This window comes from Nerophis lumbriciformis, linkage group LG11 (genome assembly GCF_033978685.3).
Source record: "Nerophis lumbriciformis linkage group LG11, RoL_Nlum_v2.1, whole genome shotgun sequence".
Classification (NCBI taxonomy): Eukaryota; Metazoa; Chordata; class Actinopteri; order Syngnathiformes; family Syngnathidae; genus Nerophis; species Nerophis lumbriciformis.
The window spans coordinates 27,454,001-27,480,582 of record NC_084558.2 but is presented as its reverse complement, the minus strand read 5'-3'; the positions used below and the strand labels follow the sequence as shown (position 1 = coordinate 27,480,582).

At 40.3% G+C, this 26,582-nt stretch overlaps 1 protein-coding gene and 1 non-coding gene across 3 annotated transcripts; both read right to left on the bottom strand.

Moving 5' to 3' along the window:
* Window positions 1-371: 371 nt before the first annotated feature.
* On the bottom strand, window positions 372-13,206 carry clptm1l (CLPTM1 like). Of its 2 annotated transcripts, none has more exons than XM_061966979.1 (18): window positions 12,922-13,206; window positions 11,528-11,754; window positions 11,361-11,455; window positions 11,093-11,282; window positions 5,743-5,933; window positions 5,592-5,670; window positions 5,408-5,525; window positions 5,241-5,335; window positions 5,078-5,162; window positions 4,163-4,266; window positions 3,942-4,007; window positions 2,878-2,928; window positions 2,729-2,811; window positions 2,624-2,658; window positions 2,486-2,541; window positions 2,366-2,410; window positions 972-1,087; window positions 372-896 (listed from the first exon to the last, which is right to left on the bottom strand). In XM_061966979.1, the coding sequence occupies exons 2-18, from the start codon at window positions 11,690-11,692 to the stop codon at window positions 812-814; spliced, it is 1,659 nt and encodes a 552-aa protein (XP_061822963.1). In that variant the 5' UTR covers window positions 11,693-11,754; window positions 12,922-13,206; the 3' UTR covers window positions 372-811. The 2 variants fall into 2 exon arrangements, with proteins under 2 accessions (XP_061822963.1, XP_061822964.1); XM_061966980.1 differs by having other exon boundaries at window positions 13,019-13,206.
* A 498-nt stretch (window positions 13,207-13,704) lies between these two features.
* Window positions 13,705-13,776, bottom strand: trnah-gug (transfer RNA histidin (anticodon GUG)). The gene has a single exon. It is a non-coding gene; the product is annotated as a tRNA-His (tRNA).
* Window positions 13,777-26,582: the final 12,806 nt, after the last annotated feature.

The window sequence follows — 26,582 nt, the reverse complement described above, 5'->3', positions numbered from 1 at the left end:
CAAATCTGAATAAAGATTAAATACAAAATAGTTATTGAATTATTAGATCTTAAAAATGTATAAAGAAATAATATTGAACCTGCTTAATGAAGATTTAATGACATTCATTGATTTAATGAAAACTAGTATATTATTTAGCCTGAATTAATTCGTTAAGTGTGTTAAATGTTCTTTATTGTGCAAGTGTAAACAAACTAAAGTGATGTTCTTCAATGTAAATTTGGGCATGTTCATAATAAATTAAACAATTGCTATCATGTATTGGCTTTAAATTTAATCTGCAACAATGTGGCATGTTTCTGCAAACATTGATGTATCCAAATAATGTTCTTTCATTTTGGATATTGCAAACAAAATATGTTTCAAATCAGTTTACGTATTCAGTCAGTTTTATTCCAGTTCACATAATCACACAATGAGAATCAAGTAAAACCATTCAAAAAACATTAAAGTTGGAAGAGAAAACCTGCGCTTACTTTATTAAAGAAAAAAAAGATTACAAGAGAATGTAATGTGACAATTAATACTTTCTTTCCTTGTGTGTGTCCCTTTCAGTGCCGGTTTAAAACCCATCAGAGTGTCAGTAAGTACAAGTCCTCTCATGTTTGGCACTCATGTGTTTTCCTGTTTGATATGTTAAAAAAAAAAAATACTTGTGCAACATGGAATTAGGTGGCAACAAAAACACAATTAGGATCATTTTAAGCACCTCACATGATCAAAATGACTGTTGTCTAAAAAAAGAATCCTCAGAAAAATGTCCTCTTACACACACATTCTGGAAAACAAAAAAACATAGAAAAGTTCCTCTTTAGTCCTTGTGGGTCTTCCTTTTGGGTTTGTCGTCATACGAAACGCCATATTCGTTAACTCTGGTCTTGTCCACTGGGTAGAGCCTGTGTGTGTGAGAGATGTTAAAACGAGTTGTTTGCATCAGGATGAGCAACGTGTGTGTTGTGTTCTTGTATTACCATCGCTGGTAGAGGTAAACAAGAAACACAACGTCGTCACGGAAACAGGCCAATCTGTGAGACGTGGGCATGGTGATGATGAAGGCAAACACATCATCGATGAACGTGTTGAATGCCTGAAAACCATAAACAGAATTTCAAGAGAACAGTCTGACTTTTTTTCCTGACAATCGGTTTGGTCACATGAAATTTTGACCTTTTACTCAAAAATGTAAAAACTTAATACTCAACAATTCAGCTTTTTCCCCCTCATAAAAATATGACTATTTTCTCATCATAATGCATTCAATTCTCATTAAATTCCAACTTTGTTTGTCGTCATTTTAAAATGTTATTCTTGTAAAACCATAGCTTTATATAAATATTACAACATTACAAATGTTATAACTTTTTTCGCAAAACACTTCTCTCCCATAAAAATACTACTTTATTCTACTTTTTTTAAATGACTCAATTCTTTCAGAATTTCGCATTTTTATCCTTGTGATACTCTATCTCCATCAAATTCTGACTTTATTCTAATAAAAACATTGCTTGTCCCTCTAATATTACCGTTTTCTGATAATATTGCAACTTAATTCTTATCAAATTAAAAAAAATTGTTATAGAATTCGGACTTTGTTCTAGTTAAATTTTTGAAATCTCTATTCATGCAAATGTCAGACCTTTTATTAAACCTTTTTAAGACAATTTAACTGAAAGCAATGAATTTTTCCTGATTATATTACAACTGTATTTATTTTTCATATTGTTTTGCAACTAAAGACCCGCTAATTTAATGTAATATTCATCAAGAATGTTTCCCTGTATTCTTGCAAATATTACCACTTTTTGTCAGTAATAGTGCAGTTTTATTTTTATAAAACTCTTCATTTATTGGGGACAGCGTGGCGGAGTTTGGAGAGTGGCCGTGCCAGCAACCTGAGGATTCCTGGTTCAATCCCCACCTTCTACCAACCTCGTCACGTCTGTTGTGTCCTTGAGCAAGACACTTCACCCTTGCTCCTGATGCGTAGTGGTTAGGGCCTTGCATGGCAGCTCCAGCCATCCGTGTGTGAATGTGTGTGTGAATGGGTGAATGTGGAAATAGTGTCAAAGCGCTTTGAGTACCTTGAAGGTAGAAAAGCGCTATACAAGTATAACCCATTTACCATTTATTGAATGTAAAATGATGTTTTTATCACACCACTTGGAGGTAATTTTGATGAATTATGACTATTTTTTATTTTTTTAAAACCTTAATTAATTATTGTAAAATTAACATAACAAATGTGTTACTATGGCTTTACTTCCATTATTATTAGTTTTATTTTTTAAATAAAATTATAACTTTTTCCTAGTGTCATTTAGTTTGTACTTACAGGTGTTGTATGTTACCAATTGTGTGTTTTCACCTTGTACATGAAGGCCTTCCAGGGCAGGTGGGCCACTGATTTCAACTGTTAAAGAAAATATGAAATTAATGTTTAAAATCCAGAATGCTACAAACAAATATGAGTTATGTGTAAACTGACTTTGTAGTTGACAAACAGTTGGGGAAGCATGAAGAGGAAGCCAAAGGCGTAGACACCTGCAGCGTAGCCCACATGCATTAATATTATAATTGATATTAATGTTAAATAATGACATTTAGCGTTATAAGGAGATCTTACCGTTCACTAAGCTGTTGATGAGCCATGAGTACCAACTACAAGAAAAACACAAGCAATGTCAATGAGGATGACATCATGCATTCAACCCTCAGTGTGTGAACGCACCTCTTGTATCGTAGGAATATTAGCGCGTACAAAGCTCCCCCCAAGCACAGCGGGTAGAGAAGGTACGACAGGTACTTCATAGCCTGGAAGAAAGGACACACCACCTAATTATCAGGCACAGTACAACTGGAAGTCAAACGTTTTCTTACCAGAGTGTCATACTCTTCTGTTCTTCTCTCCGACTCGTCCAGTTTGCCAAACTCCAAAGAAAAACAAGCATAAGAAAATGTTTTCTATACGGGTTTGACCCCAATATATAACTTTTTCCACCAAGAAAAAACATCCAAGTCATCTTATGTTCGGGTCTATTATTGTATCTGTGTTAAAACCAGCAGCTGACGCCAAATGACTTCTCCTTTAAGTGAGACAGAGGTTTAGTGTATTTTTATTTTTTTTTACTTGAAAAACAAATCTTAACAACAAGGGTTGTCTTATATTCAACATTTATTTAATGTAACATGCAAACAGGCAGATGCTGCCAAATGGTTTCTTCCTAAGCAATACAAAGCTTTTCTTCCGGCAGCAAAAAGTTTTTTAGTAGTAGTTTTTCCTCCTTTCGAAAAATGTGTAAAAAAGATGGGTTATCTTATATTTTGGGTTTACAAATGAACACATGCAAACCAGCATCACTTGCCCCCCCCAAAAGAATTATAGCTTTTATTTCCACTTTTAAAATGTGTAAAAAAGATGGGTCGTCTTATATTCAGTCTACGAATGTAGACGTGCAAACTTGCAGGTGGTGCCTAATAACTTTTCTCCCAAGTGAGTAAATATTACATTTTCCATTGAAAAAAATTCTGAAAAAAATGGGTTGTCTTCTATCCGGGGTCTAAATATATTTATATATACCAATCAGCAAGTGCCGCCATATGACGTCTCTGCTGAGCGAGTCAAGAGTTTTTTTCCTGGGGCAAAGACGGTATTGTTTTCACTTCGAAAAAAGTCTTGAAAAAGATAGCCGGGGTTGAGAGATTTATACATGCAAACCAGCAGGTGGCGACAAATTACATCTCCGCCAAACTTTTTTTCCTGGGGCAAAGCCAGCATCAGTATGCAAATCAGCAGGTTTCTCTCGAGGAAAGCCAGAGCTTTTCTTTTGGTCACATTTTGTCTTAAAATATTTTTGTCAAAGTCTTGAAAAAGTAGAGTCGTCTTATATTCGAGTCACTTCTTCCCATTCCCAGCTTTAGGTACTGTACATATTGAAACCTACCAGGAATGTTGGTTTTCCTCCTTTCCAGAACACTTGAATCTTCAGGGCCTTCTTCACTTTCCACACCTGAAACGTTCGTCCATTATTCCAAACATTCAACCATAACATATCACAGCATCTCATAAGTCGTAACAAGATCTTTTCTTAATGAACAAATCAATAATGGTACCGAGTGGCTGTGCGCAGCATTCAGAGAGCCCGAGTGATAAATGTGCACTCACCTCAATAACAGAGCCGACACCGGCGGGGATGAGGACCAGCAGGCTGGTTTGCTCGTCGAACAAGTAGAGGAAGATGACGATGGTGCTGAAGCAACGCCACAACACTGCAAAAAGACATGAGTATATCGTTAATAGCAACAATACATTGCTGCAAAAACACATGCACATAATACAAAAGTAGTAAATAAGTCATATAAATATAAATACGGGAGGGACAAGTGGTAGAAAATGGATGGATGGATGGACATAATTATCATTCCGTAGTGTTGGATCATTTTAATCTTATAGCGCTAAATAAGGTAAATGCTCTTCTTTTCTTGTTAACTGTTTGACCAGAGTTGCCTGTTTCATATTCCTTTCTGAAAAGCTATGTTATGGAAAAACTATTGGCTAACTATGAATTTTATTTTGAGGTTAAATGTAGTGACTTTTGTAATCCAGCAGATGCTGCCATTATGAAACAGCAACACAGTATCAGCGCAGTGTCAATAGAGCCAGTGAGTGTGCCACACACTCACTGGGGTGTCATTTACCCATCACTTGTCAGTAGTCTATAACAGTCTATATTAGACACATTCCATTAGAAGTGTCCTTTTTAAGTCTGTCATAAATGTAATTTTTTTGTGTGGAAAAGACTGCATTTTATATATCTATATTTTTGTATGCGTTCCTCACACAATATTAACTTGTATTAGTTTATTTTGTCAGCCATTTTTTTAATGTGTTGTGCCTTTTCCAGAAATGCCTTTCTTTTTGCTTCAAATTGTTTCTCAGGCTTACAGGGGTTACAGTGCCACCTGTTGTTTTAGCATGCACATGACAGTGTTTACAGTAGATGCATTGAAAAAACAAAACAGTGAGTGTATTTTAAAAAGAAATTCCACTGTACAAATTAACAAATTTGATGTTGCCTACCTGCTTTGCTCGACATTCCCACCATGCTTTTCTTCTGTTTCCAGAAGCTGATGTCATTCTTAAAGGCCAGGAAGTCAAAAAGGAGCTACGTACATAAACAACAAAACAAAACCCTGATTTAGATTAGCATTAATAGGATCGTACATCTCGCAGACACACTTACGTGGAAAGCGGCCACAAAGAAGGTCAAGGCCAGAAAGTACAAGTTGGTGTCTGTGAAGATCCCTTTAATCTCGTCGGCGTCCTTCTCTGTGAAGCCTGCGGCGGCCGCGAAGAAGCATGAAGCGAACGGCGTGACAGGTGAACATGCTTGGAGAGAGCGTGACATACCAAACTGCTGCAAGGAGTAGACGGCGTCCTGCATGTGGATCCAGAACCTGAGTCGTCCCAGAGAGATGACATCATAGGTAATGGTCAGCGGCAGCTCCATGGTGGTCCTATTTATCTCCTGCACAAAAACATCCACTCATTTGAAATTTCATGTGCACTCCAAAGCAACATGTGGTGCCATTACCAGCAGGTCCTTGACGCGGTTGCTGAGCTCGTCAACAAACAGCAGAGGTAGATATACCATCTTTTTGCCGTTTTGGAACCTAAAACCAGCAATTTTAATGTCATCCTTGTTATATTTGTTGTAGTTTGTTTGTTTTTTCTCTCAGGCTTACACGCGTAGATATCGGTGCACGTCGCTTGGAAGGGATTCCCTGTCGAACACAAAGTGGTCGCCCACAATGTTGAGTGTCAGGCGGGTGCGCCAGTGGGAGACTGGCTGATCGGATGTGGAGGCTCCTCCCCCTTCTCTTGTAGGACCACCATCGCGTTGTTTCCTCTGATGCTGGGTCTCTTCTGCTGCACCCTACACGGTAAAAAACAATAAAGACAAGTTCTCCTGCTTTATAAAAAACAACAGAATTATGCATAATTAGGCAAGGACCGGTTATTAAAAGTGACTATTTTTATTTAATGAATCAAAACTCATCAAATAGGTGGGTTGCAATCATGTAGCCTGGAGCACACCAAGGAACTTCCGGGTTTCAGGCAATTGTCTCAGCCCCATTAGGCTACTGTTTATTTACCTGAAACAGTAGCGATTGAGGTTTATTTCGTAAGGGTTAGAGGCAAATAAAAAAGCGGTCGTGTACATTTTTAAAAAATGTGATAGAGTGGATTTTTACACTCTTAAGAAAATACTTTTCAAAAAGATTTAAACCATTTATCATCACCAAGATGTTACTAATTATTGCTACCTCACTTCACTTGACACTTACGGTACTTACAGAAAAAAAGATTGGCAGCACATCATGTCTTTACACCCGGAGGGGTCCAAAAATTATGCATTAATCCGTGAAAGACAAAGTTGGACTTATTCGGTAAGAAACGTGTTTGACTGACGTAACGAGTGCCGTGCTGCTGTGATCGTGACGCTAATGAGAAAAAGGATACATTTGTTTTCAATTGATTTCCTGCTACAAATATTAGTCTCATCTACAATTCATGTCTGCAGTTATTTTTTATGATGTGAGGTATAATTTGTCTGCGATGAGGTGGCGACTTGTCCAGGGTGTACCCCGCCTTCCGCCTGATTGTAGCGGAAATAGGCTCCAGCGCCCCCCGCGACCCCAAAGGGAATAAGCCGTAGAAAATGGATGGATGGATGGTATAATTTGTCATTATTTAGCTGTATATGTCCCTGTTGTTCAGCATGGATCTTTGCTAGAGATATCAAGATATAGTATATGCTGGTGAGTCTACGAGAGATTTTTATTCATCTAGTTTAAAGGCCTACTGAAACCCACTACTACCGACCACGCAGTCTGATAGTTTATATATCAATGATGAAATCTTAACATTGCAACATATGCCAATACGGCCGGGTTAGCTTACTAAAGTGCAATTTTAAATTTTGCGCGAAATATCCTGCTGAAAACGTCTCGGTATGATGACGTCAGCGCGTGACGTCACGAATTATGGAGGACATTTTAGGACAGCATGGTGGCCAGCTATTAAGTCGTTTGTTTTCATCGCAAAATTCCACAGTATTCTGGACATCCGTGTTGGTGAATCTTTTGCAATTTGTTCAATGAACAATGGAGACAGCAAAGAAGAAAGCTGTAGGTGGGAAGCGGTGTGTTGCGGCCGACTTCAGCAACACAAACACAGCCGGTGTTTCATTGTTTACATTCCCGGAAGATGACAGTCAAGCTTTACCATTGGCCTGTGGAGAACTGCGACAACAGAGACTCTTACCAGAAGGACTTTGAGTTGGATACGCAGACAAGGTACGGTGAGTACGCATGCAGCTGCGGCTTCCAAACATTTGATCGCTTGCCCGTACGTGCGTGCCGCTATGTGCATGTCACGTACGTAACTTTGGGGACTTTGGGGAAATATATGTGCTGTATGAACTTTGGGGAGGTGAACGGTACTTTGGGCTGTGGGATTGAGTGTGTTGTGCAGGTGTTTGAGTTGTATTGGCGGGTTATATGGACGGGAGGGGGGAGGTGTTTGTTATGCGGGATTAATTTGTGGCATATTAAATATAAGCCTGGTTGTGTTGTGGACATCGGGGGCGGTACCTCTGGATTGGCAGACCGGGGTGGTGGTTCCTCTCTTTAAGAAGGGGAACCGGAGGGTGTGTTCTAACTATCGTGGGATCACACTCCTCAGCCTTCCCGGTAAGGTCTATTCAGGTGTACTGGAGAGGAGGCTACGCCGGATAGTCGAACCTCGGATTCAGGAGGAACAGTGTGGTTTTCGTCCTGGTCGTGGAACTGTGGACCAGCTCTACACTCTCGGCAGGGTCCTTGAGGGTGCATGGGAGTTTGCCCAACCAGTCTACATGTGCTTTGTGGACTTGGAGAAGGCATTCAACCGTGTCCCTCGGGAAGTCCTGTGGGGAGTGCTCAGAGAGTATGGGGTATCGGACTGTCTGATTTTGGCGGTCCGCTCCCTGTATGATCAGTGTCAGAGCTTGGTCCGCATTGCCGGCAGTAAGTCGGATACGTTTCCAGTGAGGGTTGGACTCCGCCAAGGCTGCCCTTTGTCACCGATTCTGTTCATAACTTTTCTAGGCGCAGTCAAGGCGTTGAGGGGATCCGGTTTGGTAGCTGCAGGATTAGGTCTCCGCTTTTTGCAGATGATGTGGTCCTGATGGCTTCATCTGGCCAGGATCTTCAGCTCTCGCTGGATCGGTTCGCAGCCGAGTGTGAAGCGACTGGGATGAGAATCAGCACCTCCAAGTCCGAGTCCATGGTTCTCGCCCGGAAAAGGGTGGAATGCCATCTTCGGGTTGGGGAGGAGACCCTGCCCCAAGTGGAGGAGTTCAAGTACCTCGGAGTCTTGTTCACGAGTGAGGGAAGAGTGGATCGTGAGATCGACAGGCGGATCGGTGCGGCATCTTCAGTAATGCGGACGCTGTATCGATCCATTGTGGTGAAGAGGGAGCTGAGCCGGAAGGCAAAGCTCTCAAATTACCGGTCGATCTACGTTCCCATCCTCACCTATGGTCATGAGCTTTGGGTTATGACCGAAAGGACAAGATCACGGGTACAAGCGGCCGAAATGAGTTTCCTCCGCCGGGTGGCGGGGCTCTCCCTTAGAGATAGGGTGAGAAGCTCTGTCATCCGGGGGGAGCTCAAAGTAAAGCCGCTGCTCCTCCACATCGAGAGGAGCCAGATGAGGTGGTTCGGGCATCTGGTAAGGATGCCACCCGATCGCCTCCCTCGGGAGGTGTTTAGGGCACGTCCGACCGGTAGGAGGCCATGGGGAAGACCCAGGACACGTTGGGAAGACTATGTCTCCCGGCTGGCCTGGGAACGCCTCGGGATCCCCCGGGAGGAGCTGGACGAAGTGGCTGGGGAGAGGGAAGTCTGGGCTTCCCTGCTTAGGCTGCTGCCCCCGCGACCCGACCTCGGATAAGCGGAAGAAGATGGATGGATGGATGGATGGATGTGTCTAATAGAGTATATATATGTCTTGTGTTTATTTACTGTTTTAGTCATTCCCAGCTGAATATCAGGTCCCACCCGCCTCTCACAGCATCTTCCCTATCTGAATCGCTCCCACTGCCCTCTAGTCCTTCACTCTCACTTTCCTCATCCACAAATCTTTCATCCTCGCTCAAATTAATGGGGAAATGGTCGCTTTCTCGGTCCAAATCGCTCTCGCTGCTGGTGGCCATGATTGTAAACAATGTGCAGATGTGAGGAGCTCCACAACCTGTGACGTCACGATACTCGTCTGCTACTTCCGGTCCAGGCAAGGCTTTTTTATCAGCGACCAAAAGTTGCGAACTTTATCGTCGATGTTCTCTACTAAATCCATTCAGCAAAAATATGTCAATATCGCGAAATGATCAAGTATGACACATAGAATGGACCTGCTATCCCCGTTTAAATAAGAAAATCACATTTCAGTAGGCCTTTAATACTATTAAGGATATTCTCTTGATGCTAACAAATACCACTAAATACGCTATAATGTGGTCATACATTTCGACTTTCCTGCACAACAACAACAAAGCTTCTAGTTTATTACTAGGACTTAACATGACGTTAGTTTATTTCCACAAGCAGGTCTTCGTAGTTATATTTAGGCATAGCAACCACAAAATAATAAAAAACTAATGCGATCTCTTGTCCTTTTTTTATGTTTAGTTCTGCTATCAAACACTACCATTTCAGTAGAGAATAAACTTGATTGCATCAAAGAAAGTTAAACAAATCAAATGTTCAAACATTTTACAAAGCGATCGCTGCAGACACAAGCGTACGACTGTATTCCACAAGTGATATTTTTTAAAAGCCATTTGCTTTGACGCAATTTAATTTTTTCCTGACTTTATTACTTTTATGAACCACTTCTTTCAGGACTCCATGAAAGATTATTTATGTTGTGATAGTTATTGCATCCAATTGTTTTTTACAAAGAAAATATTCATGTTGTCTCTTGATTTGCAGTTTTAGCAACAGTAGACTGCATTAAGAACTGCACTGTTTTCATTTATTTAGAAATAATTATGTTATTTTTTTGTTATCTATTTTAAATACATATGCTCCACTTTCATAATGTTCTATTATACTGTTTCAAAATGACTGTTTAGCTCAGCGGTGTCAAACTCATTATTATTGAGGGCCACATAGCAATTATGGCTGCCCTCAGAGGGCCAGTGAACAGCAAATATATATGAATATAAACATTAACAGCCTCGCTAAACAATTTGCATAAGCAACTGTTTTGGATTATTCTATTTTTACTAACAGCTTTGAAATTGTAAGTTAAGGTGACAAGCAGATATTAAAATATTTGTTTTTTAAAGCCCCACCCCAAAAGTTATTGGGAAATCTTGTTGCAAAATCAGACCTGGCCTTGAGTTTGACATGTGGTTTAGCGGTTTATTTTTGTCTTTTCAATAGAGACATTTCAAATTGAGGCATTTTAGAGCTGCAATTATAATACCATACCGTGAAACTGTGACATATTTGCCTAAGGTTAACATACCGTCAGATCTCATTCCGGCCCATACCTATATTGTATATAATAATAATAGCTTATAAAATAGCCTCAACAACAAAAGGTGTTAAATGCTTGATATATAGAACACCAAAATCAAGAACTTCTACACTAAACTGCAAAAGAGAACAGGACGTTAACTGGATGAAGCTCCTTAGAGTACATCTCTGCCTATTCGAGGTTTTGCATTCTTTGACCCGCATATTTTGTTTCTCTGCTAAATTGTAAATAGTTTTTTTTTTTATGGTTTGATAGCTCTATATTGCACCACATAGCACCAACAGAACCAATGTGGTAATAGCGGCAAGGAGCAAACTGCTCAGTCAACATTATTACTGCTCATTGTAAACAACAGTATGCATGACTTTCACACCTGTGGCAACATTTTTAAATGCGTGCAGAGGCAGATAAAACGATTCAACACATTTTAAATGGTAATCTATCTTGTGGAGTTCATAAACATTTAACTGTGTCACATTTGTGCTGCATTGATCGGATCCATACCTGTGTTTGGTCCTCTCTGGATATGAGGGAGATTTCAGGTGGTTTGGGCACCATGTAGGTAGTGAGCTGGGCCACTAGGTGCACCTGGTGCGGATCCTGCCACGGAGTCACACCGGCTTGATGGATGAACACGAGCGCATACAGCGTCCCGTTGTTGCGTGTCTTCTTAGGCACAGACACGTTTATCATCCTGAAGGAGGATGAAAGTAATAAGAATTTTGGTGCATTTTGGTTAGTCGACTTGCGCTGAAAAAGGTGTGCTGCAGACCTCTCAAACTTGTCTTGTACGTCAAAAATCTCCTCCTTATGGATGAGGGTGTGCCCCCCGTCTGCATTGGGCTGAGAGGCAGTGTAGATGCTCATCTGGCAAACACATACAGATACGATGATAGCATACAGGTCCTGGGATCACAGATTACAGCACACATTCCTTACCTGGAGCTTAGGCATTTCCGCCAGGTAAGGCGAGATGCAGTTGGCGCCATTGGGCGGGTCGCAGGGTTTGGTGTACACGATGCCGTACATCACCCAGCAGGTGTGTAGAACGTACACCACAAACACGCCCACCACCAGGGTGGTAAAGGACGATTTTAGGAACATGGTGGCGCTCTGTGGCGTTTGTCCTCGTCTCCCCTGGCTAGCTGGAGGGCGGGGCCATGTGTCTGAGACAGAGTTAGCATGGTGGTAAACAATAAGCATGTCAATTAATATTTGTTGAACCAGCTCATCTGGTTTAGGAAAAAAAAGGGAAAACATGATGTTGCTGTGTAGATTTTAAACAAGCTTCTACTACAACATTTTACATATTTTCTCTGTTTGATGATATGTATATCCCTGATTCCGAAGTACATGTCAAACTACTTCCTCCGCCATAACCACAACACCAGGGGGAGCTCCACTAACCACGTTAAACCCAGATTCCGATCTAACAAAGGTCTTAACTCATTCTCCTTCTATGCCACATCAATATGGAATGCACTCCCAACAGGTGTAAAAGAAAGGGCATCTCTATCCTCCTTCAAAACCGCACTAAAAGAACACCTCCAGGCAACGTCAACCCTTCCCCCTCCACATCCCACCTCCCCGGATTGTAAATAATCAAATGTAAATACTTGTTCTTATGCTTTCTGAACTCACGATGTTCACTGCTCGCTGTACATATCCTTCGAAGTCAGACCTACATCATGTCAATTTCTCAGATGATGCAATTGTTAATGACTGAAGTGCTGATATCAACCAAACCTAACCCCCCTGCCCCAACCTCCCCCCCTCCACATTCCACCCCCCGGATTGTAAATAATTCAATGTATACACTCTGATGATTAAATTGTGTGATGACTGTACTATGCTGATAGTATATATTTGTACCATGAATTGATTAACGTGGATTGGCAACACTAAATTGGCCCTAATGTGTGAATGTGAGTGTGAATGTTGTCTGTCTATCTGTTTTCGCGACTTGTCCAGGGTGTACACCGCCTTCCGCCCGAATGCAGCTGATATAGGCTCCAGCCCCCCGCCCCCCAAGGGACAAGCGGCAGGAAATGGATGGATGGCTGGATGGACCCCGACTTAAACAAGTTGAAAAACTTCTTCGGGTGTTACCATTTAGTGGTCAATTGTACGGAATATGTACTGTACCGTGCAATCTACTAATACAAGTTTCAATCAATCAATGTTTAAACACACACGTCAATCACAAAATTAGGTGCTGTTTAAACACGGCTTCCGTAGAGCATGACTAAATAGTCCTAAGCATTGTATATGTGTATAGGCATGTCTAGTAACATGTTTTGGAGACAATAACGCCGTTAAGTAAGCACACTAACCGGTTTAGAAAGTAGCAGGCTGTCAGTGACCGGATACTTGTAGCTCTTGCATGAGTTAGCGAGTCAACACACGGCGGTTTCCCACCGGTTCAATCACCTCGAGGACATTGTCTTTTTCTTTAAATCCCGCCACAGCACCTCAAATGGGAACATGCGTCACACATGAATCACCCCCACGCCCGTCGTTCCATTCAGGGGAGAGAAGTCAGTCCTATATAGAGAGAAATGGATGGCAAAATAAAGGGTGAGGTGGATTTATGCTACTTCCGGTATCTACTTCCTGGTTTGGCTCATTGGTTTCTCTTGCTAACGCGAGAAATGGCGAGATTAAGAGTGCCGTCAACGTCACAATCGGTGGTCCCAGCAGGTGGTTCTGTTTTAGCTAGCGTAACTTTTAAAACTAAAACTATAATACAGTATGCAGAACGAGCTTCGGTGTTCTCACGGCAGGTGGGCAAATGCTATGTTTTGAATGTTTAGGTCTATATATTTAATTTGTAAAAACACACGTTGTGTAAGTTCCTTAATAATACAGTATGCAGAAAGAGCTTCGGCGTTCTCACGGCAGGTGGGCAAATTCTATGTTTTGAATATTTAGGTCTATATATTTAGGTCTATATATTTAAATATATTTATATATTTGTGAACAATCACGTTGTGTAAGTTCCTTGATAAACTCGCCCAAAATGACTCCTCTGTAAACTTTACATTAGCTACCCTCTACTATACTACTTTAGTAATACGTAAGTCGTTACCGTTTTCAATAATATCACAACATTAAAATGCCGTGACCCGGATTCGAACCGGGGTTGCTGCGGCCACAACGCAGAGTACTAACCACTATACGATCACGGCTGACGTCTCTCACTGGTACTGTTGGCTTCTGGTGGTAACTGCTACGTCATCATCAAGCAACCAGTGACAAACTTAATAACACACAAAATGAAACATACAATAAAAAGGAGCCGGTTGCTTCTAAACAATGAAGGGAGAAGTCAGCAATTTAAAGTATGCCGAAATAACAAACTTAATAGCAAACAATAACAAAAAGGAAACATTCAATAGAGATTGTGTAAAGCAGGGATCTCCAACCTTTTTGTGAGAGCTACTTTTACAACATACACATTTTTTTCATAGCTTATCCCAACTCAAACAAACTAAATAAGTATATTTTGTTAGAACATGTCCAAAAAGTCGCTATTCACATCTCTTATTTTGTATTTAAAATATAATAATAAAATTGTTCATCTCAGTCTTGAATTTAAGTATATATTTTTTTCTAGTGGCTCTTGTGTCAGAATTTTAACGTAATTTTACAATGTTTTTTTGGTTGTTGTTGTTTTTTTTACAGCATATTACTGTAAATTGAAAAACGGTGCCGCTATTTTTTCACAGTAAAAACTGGCAGCTAAATTGCCAGAATTGTACCTCCAAATTTACTTTTTATTTTTTTTACAGCATATTACTATAAATGTAAAAAAAGTACCATGGTAAAAAACTGACAGCCCTTGTCTCAGAAATTGACTGTAAAATTTACGCTGTGTTTTTACAACATGTTACTTTAAATGGAAAAACTGTACCACTGTTTTTTCACAGTAAAAAACTGGCATCTCAGCCGCCAGAATTTTACCGTAAAATTTAAGGTTTTTATTTTTTTATTGTTTTATATCATAGTATTGTAAATTAAAAAACAGTATAAAACATTTTTTTAGGGTCAAAAACTGGCATCTAAGTTACCAGAGTTGTATACTTACAGCATATTTCTATAAATTTAAAAACACTGCCATTGTCTTTTTACAGTAAAAAAAAAAACTGGCAGCCTTTGTGTCGAAATGTTACTGTTCAATTTACAGTGGGGTTTTCATTTTAGCAGTAATGGTGAGAAAATGTAAACAATTTGAAAACTACCACCAAATGCTGTTGTGAATGCACATTGAAGTCCACCAGTGCGGCCACTGAGTGCTTGAAGGTGGGGTGGAAGTTGAGTAGTGAGACCACTCTGTTTAGGCACACTGAACACAGGTGGCAGTTCTCCCTTAACCTGCTTTTTGGCCTTGGTGATCCAGAAGGCAAACTGCTGACAATGACTTAAAAACAAGAAAATAATTAATCCAAATAATGACCTATAAATATTCCTGTTTGAAGCAGTTATACATAGTGTTACATGTCCATCCATCTTCTTCCGCTTATCCGAGGTTGGTTCGCGGGGGCAGCAGCCTAAGCAGGGAAGCCCAGACTTCCCTCTCCCCAGCCACTTCGTCCAGCTCCTCCCGGGGGATCCCGAGGCGTTCCCAGGCCAGCCGGAAGACATAGTCTTCCCAACGTGTCCTGGGTCTTCCCCGTGGCCTCCTACCGGTCGGACGTGCCCTAAACACCTCCCGAGGGAGGCGATCGGGTGGCATCCTGACCAGATGCCCGAACCACCTCATCTGGCTCCTCTCGATGTGGAGGAGCAGCGGCTTTACTTTGAGCTACCCCCGGATGACAGAGCTTCTCACCCTATCTCTAAGGGAGAGCCCTGCCACCCGGCGGAGGAAACTCATTTCGGCCGCTTGTACCCGTGATCTTGTCCTTTCGGTCATAACCCAAAGCTCATGACCATAGGTGAGGATGGGAACGTAGATCGACCGGTAAATTGAGAGCTTTGCCTTCCGGCTCAGCTCCTTTTTCACCACAACGGATTGATACAGCGTCCGCATTACTGAAGATAATATAGTAAGATAGTGTTACATGTCACAATTGATATTCTACCGATTTCGTCATTTAAGACACAACTTAAAAGGCAACTACTGGTCTGTGATTTCAGTCAGATGTTCAATTAGCTAAGCGAATAACTTGATGATCATACTATACTACACTATATATATATGATATAAGATTATCGTAGTAACTATTAACATATTATAGTGTAACGTTCGTTACGCTATAGATATCTCAGTTTCATTAACTTAAAAACAAAATGTGCCGGCGAAGCAAGCTTCCAAAAAAGGCTAAGATAGCTTAGCCCAAATATTATATTAGATACTATATTTGACATGCATATGAGACTATTGTATTAATTGTACACATATGGTAACGAAAACTTTTTAAAAATTCAACAAACAAAGTGATTCAAGTTCGATACTCATGTGCTTACCACTATCCATCTTTCATATCCATAAACTAAATAGGTCTCTGTAGCAAAAAAAAAAACAAGGGCCCTGAATGTGCGAATCTGAACTATCAGCCTTCGGGTCTGCAGACACATGCTTATTAGAATTTTAACAAAAAATTGACTGTTTTTAATATAGCATATTACTATAAATGGAAAAACAGTAGCAGTGTTTTACAGTAAAAATGTCAAAATTTAAAGAACAAATACATTTATTAAGTAAAGATAAAGTACTTTATTCACAAAATATGTTGTGCATATTATTTCCATGCATTAGTGGGCCATATAAAATGATGTGGAAGGCCAATTCTGGGCCCTGGGCCTTGAGTTTTACACATGTGTCTTACAATATGGATTCGCAATAGTTGTACTTAGTACCTTAGTACCACCTGTGGTACAGTAGACTTAGACTTCTTTTTATTGTCATTCGAATTTGAACTTTACAGTACAGATAAGAACAACATTTTGTTGCATTAGCTCGTTATAGTGCAGGATAAGAGAGCAATAAGATGCTGATATAAATAAATAGATTACTGTACAGATAAATATAATGCACTTTTGCATATGCATCCACGTTTATGGATGTATGTTATATTGTCAATAAATTCTAGCGAGTTAATCCGTTTTTGGGGGCAATTGAGGGGATTATTCTGATGCGTTCAAGAGTCTTATGACCTGAGGGAAGAAGCTGTTACAGAACCTGGAGGTTCTGCTACGGAGGCTGCCGAACCTCTTTCTACAGTTCAGCAGTGAGAACAGTCCTTGGTGGGGCTGGGAGGAGTCTCTCCATATTTTCTGAGCCCTGGTCAGGCAGCGGCTTTTTGCGATTTCCTGGATAGGAGGAAGATGAGTCCTGATGATCTTTTCTGCCGTCCTCACCACTCTCTGCAGAGACTTCCAGTCTGAGGCACTGCAGGCTCCAGTCCAGACAGAGATGCAGTTGGTCAGTAGGCTCTCTATAGTGCCTCTGTAGAATGTGGTGAGAATGGGTCGAGGGAGCTGTGCTTTTTTCATCTGACGCAAAAAGTGCATGCGCTGCTGAGCTCTTTTTACAAGAGCTCCGGTGTGTAGGGACCAGGTCATATTGTCAGTTATCTGCATCCCGAGGTACTTGGTGCTGCTTACAATCTCCACTGATGTGCCGTTGATGAAGAGTAGAGTGTAGCTGGACTGGTGCCTCCTGAAGTCGACGATGATCTCATTGGTCTTGTCGACGTTCAGGACCAGGTTTTTGGTTCTGCACCAGTCTACCAGATGTTTCACCTCCTCTCTGTAATCCATGTCGTTGTTGTCACGGATGAGGCCCACTACTGTTGTGTCGTCCGCATACTTCACAATGTGATTAGTAGTACATGGGGTCTATCTAGCGGTACTCAGGAACATTAGATCCATTCACGTAGCTAGAAAGAGGAACTGGAAACTGCTCTTGGGATAATAATGCAGTGCAGAGTTCGTGGAGACCTTATAGCAGGACGCCCGAGAACAAGGTTGTGTAGAAAGAGAGCTTATTAAAGGTTGAGCTTAACACCAGAAGGTTAGTTTGACTTTGCTTTAACAATCATGTCCTCTCGTCAATCAACAAGACTTTATACAGGAAGAATTGAATTTGTGATGTATTAACCAACGTTATGGCCCTCATGTCATTTTGTCTGGTCGACAGTATCTCTCCCGACATTTACGTGCCATTTCTAACTCTCATTTTTTTAATGCTTTCTCTGACACATTTCCAAGCAGGGCAGAAAATATACCCACCTGCTTTAGATCCCCCAAAATAAAAAAGCCGTGCAACTGAGCCTTTGGGCGGAACTGAATGTCAAGAACAGTGCAAGTGTGTAAAAAATGCAAAGAAGAATGGCACCATTTCAAAGATGGGAGCAAAGCGAAGGGCAGAATTTTCCCCAATGCTTTCACAGCCCGTCGACTTGTCAGAAGTGATTAAAAGGCTTCAGCCGTCCCGGTGATGTACTTCCTGCCTCCCCCCTCGGGATACCTGAGTCAAATACATTAACCAAATTGCTGAATTTCCGCTGCCCCGTGAGACGGAAAGCAGGTGGAGATCCTCAGGCAGATTCTCCGTCCTACTTTGAGGCGAAAGGTGACCAGACTTTTGCTGTCAGGCTCTCTCGTCTCGGAAAGTCATCATGGTGGAATCTTAGGACGCCTTCATTTCACATCATAAAACGTCTATCTTGATGACCTGTTTGATGAGGCGCGCTCAGGGCAGTTTTAGGAATATTAATCACTACTTTTCTTGAATACAGTAATGAAGTCCACTTAAATAGTTCTTTAGTACATACTGTATGCCTACTATTCACCGAAGAATACATTTGAACAAAAATTTACAAACAACTGCACTACATCAGGGAGGTCCAAACTTTTTTCACCAAGGGCCGCATAACAAAAAGTCAAGGGGGCCATGTTGATATTTTTTTTAATTTTGTAAACAAAATGCTGAAAACAGACACATATTACATATACGTGCGTAAAGACAAAACTTAGTGTCAGCTTTGTGTTGTAGGTGACAAAGTGTACTATCATTAGTTCTTACAGGGGTGTCCAAAGAAAAAAAAATATTGTCGGAAAATACAGCAGTAAAAATGTAAGAAAAAAAGAGCACAAAGACATAATGTAATGAGAAAAAGCTTAAATGTTGATACAAATAACTAATAATAATACAATTTGTCACTTAAACACAAAACTGAGTTTTTGATATGTCGGTTTGTAGTATTTAGTTTTTTTTACAAAATAAAAAAAATATCAAAATGTGTCACACATACTCAGACTTTCAAATTTTCTATTGATTTTTCTGGTTGTTTTCTCATTACATTACGTCTTTTTTCTTTTTTTCTTACACTTTTACTGTTGGTTTTATTTTCCGACATGTTGAGGGCCAACAAAACACGAGCTGCGGTCCGCACTTTGGACACCCTTGCACTACCTGGTGGTGCTGTTATTAAACCCCATAATTAGAACTGACTTGAAATTTCTCGCACAGCTCTATAAAACAACAACTGTAACTTTAGGGGAGTTGTGGGCGATATGGCATAAAATCTGAACGTTTTGGGTGATACTAAACAAATTGGGTAGCGATCAGATACCAAGTATTGAGAGGTCCAATATTGGCCATACCAACTTAAGAAATACAACGGTGCTTTGGTGCAAGTGTGTTCTTCTGATTAGCAAAAAGACCACAAATGTTGTTGCACATCTTTATGTTGTTACACATCTTCAGTGGACTGACAAGCACGTGTGTGTAAAATTTTAGCAAGATTGGTTTAAAAATATGGCCGCTATCAACCAAACCATTTTACTTACTTAAGTGTTTGTCCTTAAGTCATTGACAATTTGTCAAATGATGATACAACTTACAATTTACATGAACGGGAGCATGTCTTGCAAAGCATTTTCACCACGACATACACATTTATATTTGTCACTGCTCAATACGCCTTGCCTCAACAAACTTCTGGATGCATTGAACGAATAAATACCTTACTTCAAATGATAATTAGTCTTAGGGCTGCAGCTATTGATTCTTTTAGTAATAGAGAAATAGAGTAGTTTGTTCGATAATGAAATAATAATTGTCTTGCCGTAACTTTCATTCTTTTTTTCTAATAAATGCACATTATCGACATTGAAATTGCACTTATAACATTTGTGGTTGAAATATAAAAAAATCACTCCTCTATTTGCCTCCACAGAGATCACTGTACCTACACTCAACTACTCTCATGTGCGCTCTATTGCAGCGTATTTAATGTTCCGGGCACTAAATGCGGTCCGGATTTGATACATTTTTATTAGTTACACTCATTTAACGATTAATCGAAACAAAATAATATACAGTAAATTTAAGCTTTTTTTAAAAAGAAATATTGATTTAATCAAGGGACAAGCGGTAGAAATGGATGGATGGATGGATGGATGATTTAATCAATTAATCGTTGCAGCTTTAATCAGTTGTTATTCATTCTGACCCATTTTTACAAATAATTGCTCTCATAGATACTATCAAATTATTATAATGTCACAGTGTAATATCATATTATAATATATTCGTTGTATATTATAATAATACCTTGACTTACGTTACGTTCTGTGACGGCGCTCTTAACTCAAATAACTTGTATCTCAATTCAACGTCGGCCTGTGAAATGAAATGAAATGGTGGTGCCCCCCCCCCAAAACAGCACAGTTTTAACAACTAACATGCCTTTTAAAAATAAAAATAAACTTTTACATAAGAAATATTGTTTGAAAAACAATACAATAGAATCCCCTACGAACAACTACAGTAGTTTTTTTGAAGTAATGTAATAATAATGCACACTATTTACCTTGGAGAGTGAACGCCTACGCTATCTTCTTCCAGCTGCTTCTCCGTCAAACAAACCATCAGCAGCTTTTTCATATTTTAATGGATAAATGTCCATCGTTTAGATATGATTTTGACATTCTGGGCCGTTATCAACTCATTCTGCTTCAGTATGGTGCAGACTAGCAGTGATACGCTGAAATTGCTTTGCTAAGTTGGCGACACAGTCATGTTTTGATGATTTCTCTCTTCAATTTAATAGATATTATCCACTTTTTCTTCTCAGCAGTGTGCTTCACACCCACTTTCCATCTTCCCATGGTTCGATCTCTCGTAGTAAGCTAATGCGAGCGAGTAAGACCATATGTATTGGATGTATTTTACAGATTTCACGGAAGCATTCGCTACGCCAACTAATGACAGGGATGCTTGTAACTCAAATTAGCTGAGAGACAGCTCTTATCTCAAAATATTCTTAAGTTGGGTCACTCTAAAGTTGACATACCTAAATACATGCAGTATTATTAGTGTAAATATCAAGTAGTCAACTAAGTGAAATAAATGCTATTTCATTATTAGCCAAAGTCTTCTTTTTAATTAATGCCTGTTACGTGCTACGTTTGAGTAAGAAAGGGGTCAACAGCCACTATTTAGAGAAATAAAGTAGCAGTACGGTAATTGTAGACTATCTGCATCCTTTTCCTACAGACATATTAATTGTTTTTTTTATCTTCATATCTGCTGTATCACTCTATATTTGTAAAACAGAATATGATATTTAGTCCAATAAAATATTATATAAGAAGCCAACCAGACACTTTGGATCCCGCCATTAACCATTCTGAGGCAGTAGTTGTCTCTCTCTCTATCTCGTCTCTGTCTTTTCTCACACATTGCGCCGCGATGATCCATAATCACCCCGTCGTGTGTCTCCATTAACATCTATCACTCTTGAAGGAGTTTTGCACTCAGGGTTGGCGAGGGGAAGAAATCAACAAAGAGTCGTTTCCAAATGACCTCCCACAAAGAGATACAATGTGTCCCTGTGTGCACATTTGCAAGAGTTAGGCTTTATGGACCAGACACTTTGGACTTCCAGGTTATATAAGAGTGAAAAAGGTCCAGATATTAGAAACACCAGTAGGTTTGATGCAGCGCCGTTGTATGGTAGCAAGAGAAGAAGTTTCGCCGTTAGCCTGTGGCATGGAACACTCCACACCAGCTGCTCTACTTTTGATTAAAGCTTTGCCACTTGAGCATAACTTAGTCACGCCAGAAGGACCTGCGGAAAAGTAGAAATTCTCTACAGAGTGATGGGCTGGATGCGCCAAATGGTGGACTCTTTTATGTGAAAATTCATCACATTCTATCTACCGAGTCGCATGTTGTGATGTACCACTCCAGTCATGTAGGTGGGGGTAATGTGCTGTGGGTGCCAACCTCCACACACCCAACACGACTTAATATGTTTGACTAGTATAATATTCATAGATATAACTAGATATAGGGTGCGGGTATAACACGTGTGCGAACACCTTCATAAAGAAAGTGACAAACCCTACTGAATTCAGAAAGAAGCTGTAGAAAAGTTCAGGGATGGCGTTCGTGGGGCACTTACTTTTGAAGTAAAATTAAATTAAATGTGTATTTAATTCCATATTTATAGGCGTTGTTTTAATTTTTAGTATAATTATTCAATATGCAAAGTGTTTTGCGTTAACATTTTAGGGTGTTTGGAACGGAATCATTGAATTTTCATTGTTTCCTATGGGAAACATTGTGTTTTTCATATGATTTAGTTTTCAACAGACCCTTTGTGTTAGGGGTGTGTTTGTTTGGACCTCAGGATGCAGTGAAAGGTATAGCGACAGTCACGTAAAAGCCTTTTTGTTAGGAACAAGGCCGGCAAAATAACCCAGCAGGCACAAGACATTAAAACAATGTTGAGAACTTGTCGAATTAGGTCCTGACGTTGAGCAACTCAAACATAACATTTGACATAGCATGCTTTTTGACAACGTTTTATCAGTATTGGGTTCTGACGTTGATTTGACCTTTGAATTATGGTCATTTCCCAGCTAATATTGTATAACACAATTACAAGGTTGAAACAACATACCGTACTTTTTGACGACGTTTATTCAATGTCAGGTTGTGATGTTGATTTGACCTTTTGAAATTTGGTCCTTAACCAACCAACAACGTGAATCCAACATTGGACATCAACGTTGTCTCAATTTACAAATACAACTATTTTGCAACGTTGTTTCAAAGTCAGTTTTAAATGACATTAATGGATAATCAACGTTGTATCAATGTCTTGTGCCTGCTGGGTAGTAGGAGAAAATAATACTACCATAATGTACCTGCAGCATGTACAAGTATTGAACAAGCGCCATCATAGCACTATCTGATTGATTTGTAATATAAAACGCATAATAATAATGTCTATAATATTGCTGACAAAAAAATAACTTCCATACCGTATGATAAGCAAAGCACACTACTACAGCTTTGCAGTATAGGTGTGCTACTTAAACTTAATTGATGTAGTTACATGTTTTGAGGACTCTGAAGACTGGATGCACTGACAGACTCATAGTCAAAAAGGTGGAGTTCTATGGGTGTTTTTTATTTTCACTTTTATTGTTTTCACCATAAATGTCAGGTTATTGTGATAGTCCATATCACCCATCCCTACTGGCAAGGTGTGGCCTGTGGGCCTTGAATTGACATCTGTTGTCTCAATGCCTTTAATTACCATTACAGTCATAGCAGGAAACTTAACAATATTGCTTTTCAACCATTTCAATTTCTTCAGTATTTGCTGTGTAATTCTAATACAGTAACAACAAATTGTAAGCAAAAAAATCTGGCAAGTGTAAAAATTCTGAATCAAAGAGGTTGTGCACAGACAACATATCTTTGGGTGGACATCCAGCCCCTGTTTTCTAGGCAAGAACGTTTTCAGGTCAGCTCTGTAGTGCTATGCAAGTTCCTTTGCACCGCTATCATATGTACTGTACAACGTTTCCCTGTTTGCAAGTTGCCTGCTAGCTTTTCCATGCAACAACATTGTCCTTGTGTTTGGGCCATCTCATGCTTCCCCTTTCAACCATTTAGATGTATTCAGTGTTGTTTTATTTTAATACAGTGGCAAAAAGTTGTGAGCGAAAAGACCTTGCGAGTGCAAACATGTTTTGCTTGCACAAGAGCAAAGAATTACCAAGCGGGAGCAGATGAGGAGAACAGCGCTTACAACAGAAAGTAAATGCCTTTATGCCAACAAAGGAAGTGGAACTATGAAAAAGAGCGCATACAGGAAACGATACAAAACAAAAGAGAATAAAAAGTCCAAAACTGTCATACATGATTGTGACACTTTGGAACAGATAAATAAGGAAAACCAAAGTATCAACAGATATAGTCAAAAATCTGTGCAAAAATGAATACATTTCTTATGCACAATCATAATGGAAAATGTCGAATTGGATTTCCCCGAAATATCTGAGCTTTAGTATAATAATTTAAGACTCTTGTCTTTCAATTTGTTTACCTTTCATGTTTTATACTGCCTTATCCATTGCTGTGTGTCTTGTATTTTTAAATCTCCATATGTCCTCCCTTGCTTTACTTCATTCTCATTCCGGACTCCCCTCCTCTGTCGTCGTATCTGTCACTCTCCTCATCTGCCTTCCCGCCATTACCCATCTTACCACCCCTCCTCTCTCAGCGTCTTGTTTCCCAATGATTAAACAATGCCTCCACTCTCTACAACCCACACTTTTCTTCCTGATGTCTGCCGTCCGTCCCTCTTTGCTCCGGAATCTTTAACCTCCCGCCATCCGTCTCGCCGTGGCCGTCATTATCTCTCCGTCTCACCGTCTTTCTTCTCCCTGTGGCCTCCCACACTGTGTCGCCTGGGGATTGAGCGAGTCGACAGGTTTGTCGGCTGCCATTCTGTCATCCTCTAACGTTAGGTGCACATACACACACACTTCCATCCATCCATTTTCTACCGCTTGTCCCGTTCGGGGTCGCGGGGGATGCTGGAGCCTATCTCTAGCATTCGGGCGGTAGGCGGGGTACACCCTGGACAAGTCGCCACCTCATTGCAGGGCCAACACAGATAGACAGACAACATTCACACTCACATTCACACACTAGGGCCAATTAGCATTGCCAATCAACCTATCCCCAGGTGCATGTCTTTGGAGGTGGGAGGAGGGAACCCACTCAGTCACGGGGAGAACATGCAAACTCCACACAGAAAGATCCCGAGCGCAGGATCGAACCCAGGACCTTGTATTATGAGGCAGACGCACTTACCCCTGTTCCACAGTGCTGCCTTCATACACACACTTGACCGTCCTATATTCATCGGCTCTTGGAGGCCTTTCTGAACTTTTATTATTGGATATTTTGCTGCACAGGTGTCTGTTTGCATACACACTTCAACAAGGAAATGACTCATTTGAAACTGTCAGGGACAATTTGCCTACGGGTAAAATGTCAATCAGTCATCTTTGCAAGGTGGAGGAGGACAGAGACAAGATGGACATTGTCTCATTTGACTTGACAAAACACACGCATATGTGCAAAGTCACCTTAAAGCAAGGCTGCTGCAAACATCTTCGTCAATCAGTCAATCACTGCCATTTACAATCAGTAGCAGGGCTGGGCGATATGGCCGAAAACTACATCACGATATACGTTTTTTATATTGATTGATATCGATAATTATTAATACTTTTTATGACTTATTTAAGCCTGCCAATAAATACAGTAAAACAATTTCCAACTTTCCAAAGGGTGTTATTTATCAGTGGAGAGAGTGTCTAGGAGCCAGAAAGGATGAGTGCAGCTAATGTTATAAAACAATTAAAATAGAATTTAAGTTAGTTGCAGATATGAGACACTAGATGGCAGTAGTGTATAAGTTATTGGCCACTACATAGTAGTTTGGGAAGCAACTAATTAAGTGTGGAAGTGTCAGGATGTTGTCGTGCTGTCGTGCTGGCTGCATTAAAACCAACAAAAGACAAGTTTCTGTTATTGGGGTAATGTATGAAGATATCATAGTTTCTCTTCTCACTCCATGCAGAGAATCCACAGCAAGACAGAAAGATGGCGCAACCACACTAGTGTTATGAGAGCAGCGTATATGTGTGTGTGTGTGTGCTCCTTTAAGAATGGCTGTGTGTTGGGTGAGTGACGTCAGTAGTGCGCAGCAGTAGTGGCGACTGGCAAATGTGTCCAGTCGTGTCTTGCAGAAATAAGATAAAAGCGATCAAATTGTCACAAATCAACAGCCTCGTCATTCCAACCTGAAAGCAGAGCTTAGCAGACCCATTGTTGGTTAAGGTGAAGGGTGTTACCACTGACAAAAATATCGGCTCTGGAGGGAACGTCTCCCCTGCGCTCCTCGACTACAGTCTGGGACCGGAAAGGTGTAATTGATACTGTTACGTGATTGGCTGTTAGCGTGTCCCTCCCGTTGCTCAGTGACACTTCCTGTTTCCTGTTTCCTGTATTCCCAAAGCGCAAGTGACTTCATTAAACAAATCTTGCTTCATCATTTCTGGTTTCTTCTGACCAAAAAAAAAAAAAAAAAATTTAATATTTTATTAAACGCCTTTTATATTGATATATATTAAGTGTCTATCACGATATAAATTGATATCGTATTATCGGCCCAGCCCTAATCAGTAGTATTGATTCTTATAAGCGCTCATCCTTATTATTACACATCTTGTTTTGTGTTTCCTGTTCAGCGCTCTTATTTTGTTTCTATTTACTGTCCCTCCCTCACCTGTCCCTGATTGGCAATCAGGACACATCTGTCTCTGGTTGGCCATCAGGACGCGTCTTAAGCCTTTTAGCCTTGTCAGTGGGACGGGGCTGGACGATTGCTTTGCTTTGCATGCCAATGTGTTGCATAGCGTTCCCTGTGCTCCTATGCCTGTTTTGCCTACTGTGCACTTCCCTGCTGCACTATTTTTGTTTTGTTTTCCCTCATTAAAGGGGTTTTACTTTCACTTCGCCTGCTGTCTCTGCTTCCTGGGGTCCAGAACAACAATGCCAAACTAAAACGTTACAGTTTTAGTTTAGTTTAGTATCTAAAGTGCTTTGAATTTTGGCCCCCTGTGCGATTGAGTTTGAAAGCCCTGCTCTACAGCCTGTTTATGAGCA

Bases quoted from the DNA above. Each gene is read 5' to 3' on its own strand.
- clptm1l (XM_061966979.1), bottom strand. From the start codon at position 11,692: ATGTTCCTAAAATCGTCCTTTACCACCCTGGTGGTGGGCGTGTTTGTG. The intron at 11,456-11,527 runs GTAAGGAATGTG...TGTGTTTGCCAG, and splicing joins CGGAAATGCCTAAGCTCCAG to ATGAGCATCTACACTGCCTC. The intron at 2,411-2,485 runs GTCAGTTTACAC...TTTCTTTAACAG, and splicing joins AACTGTTTGTCAACTACAAA to TTGAAATCAGTGGCCCACCT.